General features: G+C 36.7%; 1 protein-coding gene across 1 annotated transcript in view; it reads right to left on the bottom strand.

The window, feature by feature from the left end:
• The window catches only part of BMPR2 (bone morphogenetic protein receptor type 2), a 212,487-nt gene that overhangs the window by 103,688 nt on the left and 91,010 nt on the right, over positions 1 to 17,789 (bottom strand). Inside the window, 2 exon segments of the mRNA XM_047720771.1 lie at positions 834 to 1,004; positions 2,573 to 2,743. Of these exon segments, the coding sequence (XP_047576727.1) occupies positions 834 to 1,004; positions 2,573 to 2,743 (342 nt within the window).

The following is a 17,789-nucleotide window of genomic DNA, read 5'->3' as shown; positions in this document are numbered from 1 at the left end:
TCTTACACAAGAGACAGCACAGTATATATATGCTTTTTATTCCTAACATTACCTCCAGAAATCACTCCATATAAATTCATAGAGATCTTACCTATTTTTTGTTATAGATGTATAGTTAGTACTCCATTATATGTATATATCATAGTATATTTTAACTAATCTATTCCTGAACATTTAAGAGTTCCCAGTGTTTTACAGTTATAAATAATACTGCAATGAATAACTCTATGTGTGAGGGTTGTTTTTTTTTTTAATATGTGAGGTGTTTTTTTTTTTAATAGTTTCTTTATTTATTTAAGAGAGACTGAGCAGGTGAAGGGGCAATGGGGAGGGAGAGAGAGAATCTCAAGCAGACTCCATACTGAGTGTGGAGCCTGATGCAGGACTTGATCTCATGACCAGAGACAAAATCAAGTTGACCACTTAATCAACTGAGCCACCCAGGTGCCTCCGTAAGTATTTTTTTTAAGTAAGCTCTATGTCCAACATGTTGTTTGAACTCATGACCCTGTGATCAAGAGTTGCATGCTCTATCAACTATGAACCAGCCAGGCACCCACACGTGTATGTATATTTGTACTGTTGGAAGTATAGCTTCACAGAGGCTGGAAAGTACCATATCTTGATTCAAACTTATTTGGTACTCTTGTGATACCCTGGAAATCCTGGTGCACCTCTTTTGGATTTCAGGTGTTAACTCGATGTGGTCTCATAATGTTTGAACTCTCTCTTTCCCTCTGCCAAACCTGATGTTTTTATATTTTTTTAAAATTTTGCGGAACTTTGGAGAAAAGAATTAACAACAAGGAAAGTAAATTACTTAAACTACTTACTGAGTGGTGTTGTGTCTGGAGGTGGAAAATTCTCAGTGAAGTTGACATTACACAAATCTGTGCTACAGCAGCAGAAACGGTATGTACCATTTTGAATTGAGGGAGGGGTAGTAGTTACTACGCATTCTTCATAGTGACACTCCTGGGGATCTCCAATGTGAGACCAACAACCTACAAATTGATATTAATGCAAACAAGTTAGGGTTAATACAATAAATAAAGTTAAAAGGAAAACAACAAAGAAATAATTGCAATCAATGTGACACAGTAAGTACATAATACATATGAGTTATAAACCACTCCTACAAATGAATGGGAAATACACATTTAAAAAATTTTTTTAAAAGATTTTATTTATTTATTTGACACAGAGAGAGAGATCATGAGTAGGCAGAGAGGCAGGCAGAGAGGGGGGAAGCAGGCTCCCTTCCGAGCAGAGAGCCCGACACGGGGCTCGAACCCACGCATGATCCCTGAGATCATGACCCGAGCTGAAGGCAGAAACTTAACCCACTGAGCCACCCAGGCACCCCTACATTTTTTAAATAACAGCAACAACAACAAAAAAAATGGCGGAGTTTTAACAAGCACTTCATGGGGAGAAAAGCCACCAGTAAATGTTTAACCTCATCATTAATCTAAGAATTATTATTAAAGCAACAGTAAGATTCCATTTTTGTTTATATCTATTAAACTGTTCTAAGTTTAAAAAAATAATATATTATCATAACAAGATTTCAGTAATACTCCCATATACTGTTGGGAAGGATGTAAATGTATATAGCATTTATAGAAAGCCACATGGCAATTTTCATAAAGAGTCTTTAAAATATTTATGCTTTATTATCTAATAATACTACCTTCTGCAATCTATTCCAGGGAAATAATCAGATACAATGAAAGATTTAAGTTCAAAGATGTCCACTGAAGCATTATGTATCACGTAAAACCAGAACATAATACACTGGCCAACGACAGAGTAATGTGTGAGTAAACTGCATATAAACAATACATGCATACAACGAAATATTGTACAGAGCTGAAAAATGTTTTCAAAGTATATTTAAGACATAGGAAAATGTTCATAATATAATTTAAGATAAGAAATATTGGGTATGAAATTGTTTATACATACAGTATCATCCTAATTTTGAAAAACAAGGCCACATACATATAAACATAGAGGTCCATAAAAAATATACTTGCAGGGAATAAACTAATATGTAAAATAATTTGTAAGAGTATGGAATTGTAGGGGCACCTGGGGCGCTCAGTCGTTAAGCATCAGCCTTCGGCTCAGGTCATGATCTCAGGGTCCTGGGATCAAGCCCCACATCAGACTCCCTGCTCAGTAGGAAGCCTGCTTCTCCCTCTCCCATCCCCCCTGCTTGTGTTCCCTCTCTTGCTGTCTCTCTGTGTCAAATAAATAAGTAAAATCTTAAAAAAAAATGTATGGAACTGTAGACATTTGTTTTTCTCATAGTTCTCTATATTTTCTAAACTTTGTAGAATGAAGATATATTAACACTGTAATAAGAAAAATGTTATTAAAATAAGCTAAAAACCTATTACGCTCTACAAATTTGGGGCTAATGGGTGAATATATACATGGATATGTATTTTGAAACTTACTGTTTTCCTGGAAAAGGTTTAATCTACCTCCGGGTCCTTTTTAGATAAAAGATACCTTCAATTTTATGAAACACAAAGTTTTTTCAGGTAAGAAAAGTGTTACTTGCCTTGTTTTACGAGATTTATGTCCCCTTTTGATTTCTCCCAAAGGCCATAGCAAGTGCTACCTTTTGAGCATAATATTGTTCCATTTTCATGAGAGATTCGACTCTCGCCTATCCCAAGGTCTTGTTGATACGGATCTTTAAATGCACATAGACGTTCTTGGTTCTGAGAAGCTAAAATAAATAAAAGAATGACAAATTTAATTTCATGAAAACCCTGGTAACACATTATTATACAAAATCTTAGTCTTTTTGAAAGGGACTATAAATTTCCCTACTAAGTCCTTAACAAGACCTAAATACATTTGTAATTTATATTTATTCAATAATTCCTTTCTGTTCATTAATTTGTCAACTCCAAATAAGAAGCTTGAAAACTGATTTCCCAAAAGCAATCCTTTTTTACACAAACTATTCTCACTACTCTCCCATTAAATAATTTAGGTATCTGAATAAAGAACCATCATTTTCGGGCGCCTGGGTGGCTCAGTGGGTTAAGCTGCTGCCTTCGGCTCAGGTCATGATCTCAGGGTCCTGGGATCGAGTCCCACATCGGGCTCTCTGCTCAGCAAGGAGCCTGCTTCCCTCTCTCTCTCTGCCTGCCTCTCTGTCTACTTGTGATCTCTCTCTGTCAAATAAATAAATAAAATCTTTAAAAAAAAAAAAAAACAAAAAAAAAACACCATCATTTTCAATGTCCATGCTTTAAATTATCAAAACTTCAAAACAAACAAATTAACAAACCTAGAGGGTTGAATAATTTTGGGAAATTCTGCAGTATTTGCTTTTATAATACTTTACAGTCAGTTATAGAAAGCTAAACATACATCATTGGGCATGGTAAACTACGGATGAGGAGAATCACTACCAGTGGGTACATAATTTCTTTTTGGGCAGATGGAAATGTTCTAAAATTAGACTGTGGTAATGGCAGCACACCTTTGTAAATTTATTTAAAAAAAAAAATCAGTCACCTAAAATGAGTGAATTTCATGGTATATAAAATATACCTTAGTAAATTTGTTTTTAAAACTAAGAATATTCGTTGGCAAAAAAAAAGACTTTGTTATTAAAAATATCAATATAAAAGCCAGAAACAGAAATGCTCAATCACACGTTACGCTGAAGGGACAACACAATGTACTTTCAATTCTAGTTAATCTTTTTCCATACACATAATGTGATTTAGCTAATTTCAATAGAATATTTGCCACATAATTTATCAGCTAACAAATATTTATTAACATTGCTGAGAAAAACAAAGAAGTAAAAGGTTATCAAAAGCTACAACTGATCCTTATTCGGTTTCTTAAAGTTGACTTTACTAAGGTTTAACTAACCAGAATAACAGTCTAATACATATATATATGGCCTCTTGGGCTTTTGATTTATTTATTAATTTTGGGTGTATATCCTATCTAGTATGGCTTAATTCACTAACACCTTAGCACTGGAGATGACCTATGAAAATAATGTTTCTGAACCTATAGAACTAAGGACCAAACTCTGGGGAAGAAATGAAAGAGCCAAGAACTATATACCTAAGTCCATTTAGACACAGTGACCTGCCATATTTATTACAAGAGAAAGCACCTTCAAAGTACTGGCCTAGGCAAATAGGGTATTCATAATTACATAATATAGAGTTCTACCCTTCAAGCATCTTATATCGTCCATTTGGAGATAGCTATTACTGAATTCAGTACTCAAAGACAGTAATTACTAAAATATAAATGTAACTTGATTTCCACATTTAAAACCACTTCAGGAAGTCTTATATAAGATACTACTAATAACAACTAAATAGCCAAAAAAATACACTATAGCCTATTTATAAATACTAATTCTAGGACATCGGCCTAATTTTGATTCAACTATATTTCTGCAACATGTAACCACATATTCAAATTCATTTAATGATAAATTTAATTATATTCACTAGATCATTTTACACATTTAATACCAGTATTTCCTCAGATTATCCTAATTTGCAAACTTTACCAAGTGATTATAAAGATTAAAATCAAATATATTTCTACATACAAAGCAGTCACAACATAAAGATTCATAGTTAAATGATTCAAACTACAAACAAAAGCTCTGTAATAGAGATATAAAAAAGCATATCTATAAGGCATAATTTCTTTTTCCTGTCCCATCCTATTTTCTTAAATTTTTTATTATTTTTTTAGTCATCTCTACATCCAGCATGGGGCTCAAACTCACAAACCCAAGATCAAAAGTCACATGTTCTTCCAACTGAGTCAGCCAGGCACCCCAACCTTTTTTTGACTCGGGTTAAGTGCTCCTTACCTTCAATACCACATATTAAAGTTACACAATCCACTCGATTTCCATTTTTGTCTTGTTAGAAAGGTCAGAATTTATGAACTCAATAACCTAGTTTTCCATAACCAAGATATCCTATTTTCCCCCTCCTCACCTATTATCTATTTTTACTAGAATTTTGTGTTAAATATTGAGTTAATGAATACAGATTTAGCTGTACCTGGAAGTAAAGAAATCATAAATAAAACTGCTTTATTTACTTTAAATATAAAAAAAAAGGTGTGCTTCTGTGAAGAAAAAGATGTTAGAACAAAATTTTTTGCTCTTCTTAGATATCCTATTTTATAACTGAAAAGTAGCTAACGGCCTGAACATGTGTAAATTTTTTAGTGCCATTATTTTTTTTAAGATTTTATTTATTTATTTGACAGACAGAGATCACAATTAGGCAGAGAGGCAGGCAGAGAGAGAGGAAGGGAAGCAGGCTCTCTGCTCTGCAGAGAGCCTGATGTGGGGCTTGATCCCAGGACCCTGGGATCATGACCTGAGCCGAAGGCAGAGGCTTTAACCCACTGAGCCACCCAGGTGCCCCTTTTAGTGCCATTATTAAATAATTTGATGACTGAAACCTAAAGTTCTCCTTATAGAAAAAGACAAAAAACAAACAAATCCAACCTCCCCTAGGTATCCCTCTTCATACCCCACCCCTACTAAGCTGAAATGAATGTCAAAACAATAAAGGTACAAATTAGAGGGAAATGAATCATATCTTTAATACCCCTGAGTTTTCACTAAATAATTTTTTTCTTAAAATAACATCAGCCTGGGGTGCCTGGGTGGCTCAGTGGGTTGAGCCTCTGCCTTTGGCTCAGGTCACGATCTCAGGGTCCTGGGATTGAGCCCCGCATTGGGCTCTCTGCTCAGTGGGGAGTCTGCCTCCCCCACCCTCTCTCTGCCTGCCTCTGTGCCTACTTGTGATCTCTGTCTTTCAAATAAATAAATAAAATCTTTAAAAAAAATAACATCAGCCTACTTTTTAGGAATTATTTCGTGACAGTGGCATTAGTATAGACCAATTATAATTTGCTATTTTAACAGTAACTCTTTCAAATTATGATTCAGGAAATTTTTATGCAATATAAAGGTATACCAGCAAGAATTATAACTAAACAGCCCTTGTCAAAACAAAGAAAAATCTTATAAAACAGTATTTGCAGCTTTTAAAATGCTATTTGTTGAAACTGAGGGTTGCTGGAAGAATGGGTAACTGTGATTGACACGAAGGAGGACACATGATATAATGAGCACTGCGTATTATATAAAACTGATGAATCACTGAGCTCTACCTCTGAAACTAATAATACATTATATGTTCATTAATTAAATTTAAATTAAATAAATAAATAAAATTAAAAGAATATATAAATAAATATCTTTTTAAAAATGCTATTTGTTGGGGTACCTGGGTGGCTCAGTCGTTAAGTGTCTGCCTTCGGCTCAGGTCATGATCTCATTGTCCTGGGATCAAGCCCCATATCAGGCTCCCTGCTCAGCGGGGAGCCTGCTTCTCCCTCTTCAGCTCCCTCGTGCTTATGTTCTCTCTCTTGCTATCTCTCTCTGTCATAAATAAATAAAATCTTAAAAAAAAAAAAAAAAGAAAGCTATTTGTTGAGGGATGCCTGGGTGGCTCAGTTAGCTAACCATCTGCCTTCGGCTCTGGTCACAATCCCGGGGACCTGGGATAGAGTCCCACATAGGGCTACTTGATCTGCAGAGAGCCTGCTTCTCCCTCTGCTTCCTGCTCCCAGTGCTTATGCTCTTTCTCTCTCTCTGACAAATAAATAAATAAAATCTTTTTTTTTAAATGCTATTTGTTGAGATCAGTATCAGCAGTATCTGTGTATAAAGCTAGGGATTCTTCATAAATAATGTAGGAAAAATAGGGATGAGGGGCGCCTGGGTGGCTCAGGGGGTTAAAGCCTCTGCCTTCGGCTCAGGTCATGATCCCAGGGTCCTGGGATCGAGCCCCGCATCGGGCTCTCTGCTCCGCGGGGAGCCTGCTTCCTCCTCTCTCTCTGCCTGCTTCTCTGCCTACTTGTGATCTCTGTCAAATAAATAAATAAAATCTTTAAAAAAAAATAGGGATGAAGCAAAGATTATGATAAGAAATAGTATAGCCTAGCATTATACTGTCACAGATCATGTACATCGACCTGATCATTTACATAGGTATTCTAAATTGGTCAACAGCTAGACAAATTTTGATCAAAGTATGGTCATTATGGGTAACGTCTTTTAAGGGATATTCTTAACCAGGTACAGCAGTAATTAGACATGGGTCTCTAAAAACTTGTTCTCCTTGGCGCACCTGGGTGGCTCAGTTATTAAGCTTCCAACTCCTGATTTTGGCTCAGGTCATGATCTCAGGGTCATGAGATAAAGCTGTGAGAAAGGCTCCTCACTCAGCAGAGTCTTCTTCTCTCCCTCTGCCCCACCTCTGCCTCCCCCACCACTCATTCCCTCTCTCTCAAATAAATAAATAAAATATCTCTTAAAATCGTCCTCCTCATTTTAAACAGGTGATATTTGCTTATAATAAGCACTAAAACAATTCTAATTTAATGTAACCACATTAAACTAGAAATTGTCTCATCCAGGGACGCCTGGGTGGCTCAGTTGGTGAGCCGCTGCCTTCGGCTCAGGTCATGATCCCAGCGTCCTGGGATCGAGTCCCACATCGGGCTCCTTGCTCAGCGGGAGCCTGCTTCTCCATCTGCCTCCGCCTGCCACTCTGTCTGCCTGTGCTCACGCTGACAAATAAATAAATAAAATCTTAAAAAAAAAAAAAAAAAAAGAAATTGTCTCATCCAAACTGCTGACAGAGGTATCATCATAAAAAGACAGAACTGATTATGCTTAAAATCTGTTAGGTCCCGGGGCGCCTGGGTGGCTCAGTGGGTTAAAGCCTCTGCCTTCGGCTCAGGTCATGATCCCAGGGTTCTAGGATCGAGCCCCACATCGGGCTCTCTGCTCAGCAGGGAGCCTGCTTCCTCCTCTCTCTCTGCCTGCCTCTCTGCCTACTTGCGATCTCTCTAATAAATAAATAAAAAATCTTAAAAAAAAAAATCTGTTAGGTCCCTAATGTTCTAGAATTAAATCCAAACTCTTCAGTTAGTTTTTAAGATCCTCACAATCAAGAACCAACAAAACTGGATGATCATTTCTGTGGGCATGAGGAACTTTTTTTTCAATGGGCCCCTCCCTCTATAAAAAAAAAATTTAAGAGGCACCTGGGTGGCTGAGTCCGCCAAACATCTGCCTTCATCTCAGATTATGATCCCAGGGTCCTGGGACTGAGCTCCACATCAGGCTCTCTGTACAACAGGGAGCCTGCTTCTCCCTCTCCTCCCCGCTTGTGCTCTATCTCTGTCTCTCTCTCAAATAAATAAAATCTTTAATAATAATATTTAAAATTATGTTTTATAACTGCATTGGTATAAAGAAAATATATTAAAATCAGACATTAAAACATTTTCTTCAATCTAAAAGTTCATTTTATCCTTCTGATTTTAAAAGAAATTATCAATGGCCTCCAGAAATACTTTGGGCCCTATGCCCTGCCCTGCCTCCTGTGCCTCATAAGTAAGCAAGCCCTGGGACCCATCTACTTCTTGCCATTGACTGATCCCACTCCTCCATTCTCAGTTCCCACTAACATAGGAAGACCTTTAGTGGCCTTTATACACATGTTCCCAATATCCAGAATGTCACTTTTTCTTGCTCCAAAGCTCTTTACTCTTAATTACTTTAGGATTATATTTTATCTGTTTACATGCATATCTCCACACAAGCTGGAGGTGAACTTCTTTTGTTCCTAGAGCAAGATCAGGTTTATTTAACTCATTTTGTATGGCGCAAATCCCCAACAGTATTAAGGACAGATACTTTTCATATCTACTCAATATCATATTCCCATTCAAAGGGTACAAAATCTAGGCAATAATCATTTAGTCTTTCTACCACTCAACAATAAATGAAGCTATAAAAATAGTATGAGTGTAAAAACAATACTACATTATTTTCTCCCTCATACACATCCAAATTACTGAGAATAAAGTCACCATTTTCTGTTTACATATGCTTCCTGGATCAGTATCTTTTAATCCTATGCAGCATTTAATTTCCAGAAACAGATACAGTATATCTGGAATACTAAGCTCTCTTGAATTTCCTGCTCCATGATACAACACTGCCAAGAAAGTAGTGTGTAAAGGTATGGCATAGTTTTATCATGTCTGCATCAGTTAACTATCATTATAGATACAAATCAGCAACATCATTATACTTCTTTATTTTTACAAGGGGAAGAGAGAAAGGAAAAAAACAAACTACTCTGAAAATATTAACTATTTGCCCTTTTCCCTTTTTACCAAATACTCCTATATTATTTGAATTTTCATGAAAAATATCCATGTTTTACTTAGACATTTCAAAAGCAAGAGTATTTGTAGTTGAATCAAATATTTTTTGAGTGAAAAATTTTTATTTTTAAATAATTAGAGACTTATAGGTAGTTGGAAAGAAATGCAGAATGAAGTCTAATGCCTCTCTCCTCAGTGCAAACATTCCACACAAACACTACGCAATACCAAAGTCAAGAAATTGACATTAGGACAATTCATACAGCTTTTTCAGATTTCGCCAGTTTTACATGCAGTACTGTGTGTATGCACTGCAAATCTACGCAATTCTGTTACATTTTATCAAAATCAAAATACACAGGTTGCCTAGGTGGCTCAAACAGTTAGGCATCTGCCTTTAGCTCAGGCCATGGTCTCAGGGTCCTGGGATAGAGCCCCACATTGGGCTCCCTGCTCAGCAGGGAATTTGCTTCTCCCTCTCCCTCTGCCTGCCACGCCCCCTGCTTGTGCTCTCTGTTAAATAAATAAATAAAATCTTGAAAAAAAAAAAATCAAGGGACACCTGGATGGCTCAGTCAATTAAGCATCTGCCTTTGGCTCAGGTCATGATCCCAGGGTCCTGGGATCGAGTTCTGCATCAGGCTCCCCACTCAGCAGAGAACCTGCTTTTCCCTCCCCTTCTGCCTGGTGCTCCCTTTGCTTGGGCTCTCTTTCTCTTTGACAAATGAATAAATAAAATCTTTAAAAATAATAGTAATAAAATAAATCAAAATCAAGATACTCAACTGTACTATCACAAGACTCCCTCATGTTAATGATTTATAATCACCATCTGTTTGTCTCCATTCCTAAAATATAGCAACCACTAATCTGTTCTCCAGTTTGATAATTATGCTATTTCTCAACTGTTATATAAATAGAATCCTGCAATGCACATCCTTTTGAGATTGGCTTTTTTCACTGAGCAAATTTTCCTTGAGGTTCATCCCAGTTGTTGCATATATCAATAGTTTATTACTTTTTAGAAAGTAGTATTCCATAGTATGGATGGACTAGAGTCTAACTTTACACCCTTTAAAAAGGTCATCTGGGGGGGCGCCTGGGTGGCTCAGTGGGTTAAGCTGCTGCCTTCGGCTCAGGTCATGATCTCAGGGTCCTGGGATCGAGTCCCGCGTCAGGCTCTCTGCTCGGCGGGGAGCCTGCTTCCCTCTCTCTCTCTCTCTGCCTGCCTCTCTGTCTACTTGTGATCTCTCTCTGTCAAATCAATAAATAAAATCTTAAAAAAAAAAAAAAAAGGTCATCTGGGTAGTTTCTAGGCCTTGGCTATCAGAAATAAAACTGCTATGCACATCTGTGTACATGTTCAATTTTAAAAGGAATCTTGTTTATTTAAAGTAAAACAAGAATAATATTCTAGAAAGATAAAGTATGGTGTCTACAAAAAGGAACTTGACATTAAGACTATGTGCTGTACCAACAGAATACAATATGACCCATCAATACATATGACCCATACATATGACCAAACATTTGTTCATTAAAAGCTTTAAAAGCATTCAAATTTCCTAACCTCCTCTGACCAGTACTTCAAGAGTACTAGCAAAAACTGACTTGTACTACAAAATCTTAAAGAGTCATTCAAGCAGTATTCCTTACATAAAAACAAAGTAAAATGTGACAAAATAAATACCAGCTAATTATGGCATTAAATATCTGAAATGAGAGACTCCAGTTATGGGGTGTTTTTGTTGTTGTTTAAACAAAGACTAGTCCTTTGTAATAAGGTCAAACAGGCAAAGTATGCCCTCTCCCTGGACACCCAGGGCCCTTTAATGTGCAAAACTCTGCTGGCCAGCTTTTCTTAGAAGCATGCCTAGGACAAGACTGATCCACCAATCTTTATATCTATTTCCTTTCCCCTACATAAAATAAAAAGGCATTTTACAAATAGGTTTTCACATGAAAAATGTGAATTTCACATTAAAATATGCAAATTAAAACCATAATAAAACAGTACTACACATCTATTACAATGACCAAAAGTTCAAAATAAAACAAAACAATAAACCCTTGACAATACCAAGTATTGCCAAGGATACTGTCATAGGAGGGAAAACAACTCTGATGAAAATGCAAAATGGTACAGCCACTGTGGAAAATAGTTTGATAGTTTCTTGTAAGTCTGTTTAACATTTAACTACGTAATCCCACTCCTAGGTACTGACCTATATGTAATAAAAACTATGTTCACACAAAAACTTTTATCTAAATGCTTAGAGTGACTTTATTTGTAGTCACCCAAACTATTTTTAACCGAAATGTCCCTCAACTGAAGAATGGATAAACAAAGACATGGAAAGACTCTGGAGGAGACCAGAAAGTTAAAGAATCCAGTCTGAAAAAGCTATACATTGCATGATCCCAAATACATGACATTCTGGAAAAAGCACAACTATGGAGATAATAAAAAGATCAGTGGCTGCCAGGAGCTGGGGGAAGGGAAAGGTGACCACGTAAAGCAGAGAATTTTTAGGGCAATACAACTTTTCTGTATGATACTATAATGGTGGATAATGTCATTATATATTTGTCCATAGAATGTACGATACCAAGAATGAACCTATGAGTAAACTGTGGACTCTAAGTGATGATGATGGGTATTTGCAGGTTCATCAGTTCTCTCAATGCATCACAGAGGTGCAGGATATCGATAGTAGGGCAGCTCTGCCTGGGTAGGGATGGGGATATATGGGAACTCTCTGTATTTCTAAGTCATTTTCCTTTGTACCTAAGACAGCTCTCAAAAGCTAATTAATTTTTAAAGGGCAACTTTTGAGAAATGCAATGCTTTATCTCAAAAAGAAATTTCTGATGAAGAAAATTTAGGAACAAAGTAACTTGATATGGGTAATTTTCAAGGATGTGAGAGGAGGGTGAGGATTCTTGTGACCAGCAACATAAGGATGTGAGAGGATGGTGACATTATGCAGTATGAAATCATTCATATAAAGTAAAATAACTCAAAATAATAATGTAGGTTGTTTATGGATGCATATGATATGCACTAAAAATGTAGGTATAATTAAAAAAAAAGATTTATACAAACTTCAGGAGAGTGATCAATTGTGGTAAGGAGGAAAGGAAATATAATTAAGGAGTGGAGTTTTAACTAACCTAATGCATGCACACATACATTTTTTAAAGTAAATCAAATGCAACTATGACAAAATGTACTACCTGCTAAATCTTGGTCTTCAATATTTGTGTTTGAAATATTTCACAATAAAAAGTTTTTTAAAAGATTTTACTTATTTACTTGAGAGAGAGAAGACAGAGAGAGATAGAGAGCTGCAGGTGGGGAGAAGAGGAAGGAGAAGCAGGCTCCATGCCGAGTGCAGAGCCTGATGTGGGGCTCGATCTCACAACCCTGAGATCATGACCTGAACTGAAATCAAGAGTCGGATGCTTAACCGACTAAGATACCCAGGCGCCCCCACAATAAAAATTTTAAAATGTTGGGCTTTTTTGGCAATAACACCCTAAATATTCTAGACATGAATCATAGAAATAGAGCACTAAGAAGAACTTTAGTTTTAATAATTTCATCTCCTCATTTTATGTATGAAATATTTAAGTTAAAACAATGCATAGGGGCACCTGGGTTGCTCAGTCATTTAAGCATCTGCATTCCACTCAGGTCACACATGATCCTGTGATCCTGGGATCCAGCCCCATGTCAGGCTCCCTGCTCGGCAGGGAGTTTGCTTCTCCCTCTGCCCTTCCCTCTGCTCATGCTCACTCATGCTCCCTGTCTTTCTCAAATAAATAAATAAATAAATAAACCTTAAAAAGGGTGGGGGGGCATCCCAATACATAAAAATAGAATCCTTTCAAGGAGCTTTGAACATAGAATTGCTAAGACTGAAAAATCCCAAGTCCTATCTATAGCCTTTGCGGAAAAAATGTATAGGGCAATGTATTCCAGGTGGTCAAAGCTGGTTCAATATCTGAAAATCAATTAATGTAATCTATCACACATCAAGGTTAAAAAGAAAAGTCACATGATTAAATCAATAGCTGCAGAAAAAGCACGTGAAAAAATCCAATACCTATTTATGATGAAAACTCTCAGCAAACTAGGAATAGAGAGAAAGGTCGTCAACTTAATTTTGTCAGTAGAGGCAGCACATCTGGGCAAGGGCTATATGAGAACACTCTTTGTACTTTCCACTCGATTTTGCAGTGAACCTAAAACTACTCTTCTAAATAAAGTCTCTCTCTTTTTTAAAGATTTTATTTATTTATTTATTTGACAGAGAGAGAGATCACAAGTAGGCAGAGAGGCAGACAGAGAGAGAGAGGGAGAAGCAGGCTCCCCGCTGAGCAGAGAGACTGATGTGGGGCTCGATCCCAGGACCCTGGGACCTCGACCTGAGTTGAAGGCAGAGGCTTTAACCCACTGAGCCACCCAGGTGCCCCTAAAGTCTCTTTTTAAAAAAATATATGGGGGTGATGAAGAGGCGTGATAAAAAAAAAAACCTAGGTAAAAGATGGGAATTACTGCAATAATTTGCATTATTAAAAAGATTTAGACAGCTACCCTTTGTATTTTGATTGGTACACACTGAGCGACATCCTGAGTACAAATCAGTAGATGAAAAGCAGTTCCTAATTTAGACAGGACCACTTGTCCAAAAGGGTCAATTGAAAATGTGTGGAAGTGATACAGACATACCTTGCTTCATTGAGCTTCCTAGATACTGAGTTTTTGACAAATTGAAGGTTTGTGGTATCAAACTTGCATCAAGCAAGTTTATCAGCACCATTTTTCCAATAGCATTTGTTCACTTTATGTCTGTGTATCACATTTTGATAATCCTCACAATATTTCAAACTTTTTTATTATTATTATGGTCATTATGGTGAACTTTGAATAGTGATCTTTGCTTTTACTATTGTAATTGCTTTGGGTTGCCACAAACTACAACTATGTAAGACAGCGAACTTAATTAACAAATGTTGTGTGTGTCCTGATAGCTCCAGTGACCAGCAGTTCCCTATTTCTCTGCCCTTTCCTTGGGCCTCCCTATTCTCTGTGACACAATACTGAAATTAGGCCAGTTAATAACCCTAAAATGGCCTCTATGTGATCAAGTGAAAAGAAGAGTCACAAATCTCCCACTTGCAATCAAAAGCTAGAAATATTTAAGCTTAGTGAGGAAGGTGTGCCCAGAGGCTAGATAGGCTAAAACCTATGCCACTTATGTCAATTAGCCAAGTTGTGAATGCAAAGGAAAATTTCTTAAAGGGAATTAAAAGTGCTACTCCAGTGAACACATGAATGATAAGAAAACCAAACACCCTTAAATGCAAGAGTCATTTTGACTTTCAAGTCTTATTATTTAAGAAATATATTTTCTATGGCTGTGCGTGTCATAAACAGTGATTTCTCTGATGCATTTGGACAAAGTAAATTGAAAATCTTCTGGGAAGGATTCACCATTTGAGATGCCATTAAGAACATTCATGATTCATGGGAAGAGGTCAAAATATTGAAATGAACAAGAGTTTGGAACATTCCAACATCCCAACATTCCATGGACAACTTTGAGTAGTTCAAGACCTCAGTGGAAGAAGTAACTGCAAATGTGGCGAAAATCTAAGAGAACTAGAATTAGAAGTAGAGTCTGAAGATGTGACTAAACTGCTATAATCACATGATAAAACTTACACAGATGAGGAATTGCTTTTTACAGATGAGCAAAGAAAGTGGTTTCTTAAGATAGATCTGCTCCTGATGAAGACACTGTGAAGATTATTGAAATGACAACAAAAGATTTAGAACATTACATAAACTTAGCTGATAAGGAGTGGCAGGGCTTGAGAGGATTGATCACATTTTTGAAAGAATTCTACTGTGGATTAAAATGCTATCAAACAGCATCATGTGCTACAGAGAAATTATCCTTGAAAGGAAGTTAACTGATGAGGTCAACTTCATTGTTGTCTTATTTTAAGAAATTGCCAGTCATCCAACCTTCAGCAACCACCACCCTGATCAGTCAGCAGACATCAACACCAAGGCAAGACCCTCCATCAGCAAAAAGATGATTCATCAAAAGCTCAGAGGAGGATCAGTATATTTTAGCAATAAAATATATTTAAATTATGGTATGAACATTATTTTTTAGATGTAATTCTTGTACATATAATAGACTATAATATCGCATAAACATAACTTTTATATGCACTGGAAAATCAAGAAATTCATTTGACTCAGTTTATTGTGATGTTCACTTTATTGCTGTGGTCTGGAACCCACCACAATATTTCCAATGTAGGCCTGTATTTTGTTTGTTTGTTTTGTTTTGGTTGTCACAATGACCGAGGGGTCTTTGTTATGCTTTAAGTCCAATGGCCAGCGGAACTAAATGTTCTGCATTATGCAAAATAGCTTTCCTGGTAAAAGAACCATCCTCTCCAAAATGCTACCTCACCCCCCATAGTAGAGAGATACTAAGAAATTTATTATATGATTCCTGACCCTTAAGGAGATAGGAAAACAAATAATATATAAATAATTAATTCAAATTATATGAATATGTTTGTCAAATAACCAAGAGAATGTAAAAATATGTGATTTTTAATTTTCTTTACCATTTAGGTAATAAACGGAATCAAGTCAATTCTTACTCTGTCAAATGAACTGCTGCTTCTAGTTTAAAACTCATGTTTTGAAATCTTGCCATTTGCAACAAGGTGGATGGAACTAGAGAGTATTATGCTATGAGAAATAAGCCAACCAGAGAAAGACAATTATCATATGATCTCTCTGATATGAGGAATTAGAGAGGCAGGGCAGGGGGTTGAGGAGGGTAGGGAGGGAAAAAAATAAAACAAGATGGGACCAGGGAGGGAGACAAACCATAAGAGACTCTTAGTCTCAGGAAACAAACTGAGGATTGCTGGGGGTTGGGGTAGGGGAGGGATAGGATGGCTGGGTTATGGACATTGGGGAAGGTATGTGCTATGGTGAGTGCTGTGAGTTGCATAAGACTGAGGATTCACAGACCTGTACCCCTGAAGCAAATAATACGTTATATGTTAATTTTTAAAAATATGCTAAAAAAAAAACCCAACTCATGTTTCCTTGCTTCTCCTTTATCGTGGAATCTTCATTTTTGTGTCAAAACTGTTAGCATAACTCATAATGAGCATCAGAAGCAAAGCTTGATTTTAGTTCCTTTTCACCAACCAGGGAATGGTGGAATAATACAAATGTTTATAGATTTAATTTTCTTTTTTCTTTTTAATCCCAACAATTTATTAGCAGGTATCTAAGTACTGTTCTTTCCCTCTCTCTCTCTCTTTTTTAAGATTTTATTTATTTATTTGCCAGACAGAGAAATCACAAATAGGCAGAGAGGCAGGCAGAGAGGGGGAAGCAGGCTTCCTGTTGAGCAGAGAGCCCCATGCGGGGCTGGATCCCAGGACCCTGAGATCATGACCTAAGCCCAAGGCAGAGGCTTGACCTCGTTCTCTTTTTACTATATATTTGACACTCAGTGAATCCTTTCAATGTAAAGAGTTTGGTCTTCTTTCAGAATACGAAAACAATACTTATGCTTTGATAACTGTTTTCATTCCTTTGTCTTATCTGTTTCAGAAATGACAGTAATATTATGAACCCACAGTCTCCAAAATCAGTATATTCTATTTCATTGTTTTTGTATTTTCCTCTACTTCTGTGAGAGCTACTGAAGTTGTTCTTCCAGGACTCTTATTCAGTTTTACAGTATGTACCATGTCTGTTTCTTTATTTTCTTTAATACTAATTTTATTTTTCCTTTTGATTTTTTTTCCTTTCTAATACAAAAATTTCCAAACCACCAAAAAGTACACCATTATCCATAGTACACATCATCCAGATCTAACAAATAATATATTGGGTTTAAATAGCTCTGAATATATTCTAAATGTTATGTTCACACCCAGAAATTTATCTAGACCCTTTCCCTGATCCAGTTTCTTGAAAAGTAACCACACTCATGAAATCTGTGTTTAACCTTTACATCTACTGTTTTATATTTTTACTACATATATACCCATAAATAGTACTTGGCATTGTTTGAAGGTACTTTCATGAATATTAAAGATTTTATTTTTATCTTATTTTGTTTTATTTTTTTTTTAAGATTTTATTTATTTATTTTGAGAGAGAGTGAGAGAGAGCATGAGCGAGGAGAAGGTCAGAGAGAGAAGCAGACTCCCCGTGGAGCTGGGAGCCCGATGCAGGACTCGATCCCGGGACTCCAGGATCATGACCTGAGCCGAAGGCAGTCGTCCAACCAACTGAGCCACCCAGGCATCCCAAAGATTTTATTTTTAAGTAATCCCTACACCCAACATGGGGGCTCGAACTTATAACTCTGAGATCAAGAGTCACATACTATACCAACTGAGCCAGCCAGGTGCCCCTCGAGGGTGTTTTAAAAATCTCTATGAGGAGG

Source organism: Lutra lutra, chromosome 3 (genome assembly GCF_902655055.1).
Source record: "Lutra lutra chromosome 3, mLutLut1.2, whole genome shotgun sequence".
Taxonomy (NCBI): domain Eukaryota; kingdom Metazoa; phylum Chordata; class Mammalia; order Carnivora; family Mustelidae; genus Lutra; species Lutra lutra.
The sequence above is the reverse complement of the archived record's forward strand: the minus strand, read 5'-3'. Positions and strand labels throughout refer to the sequence as shown.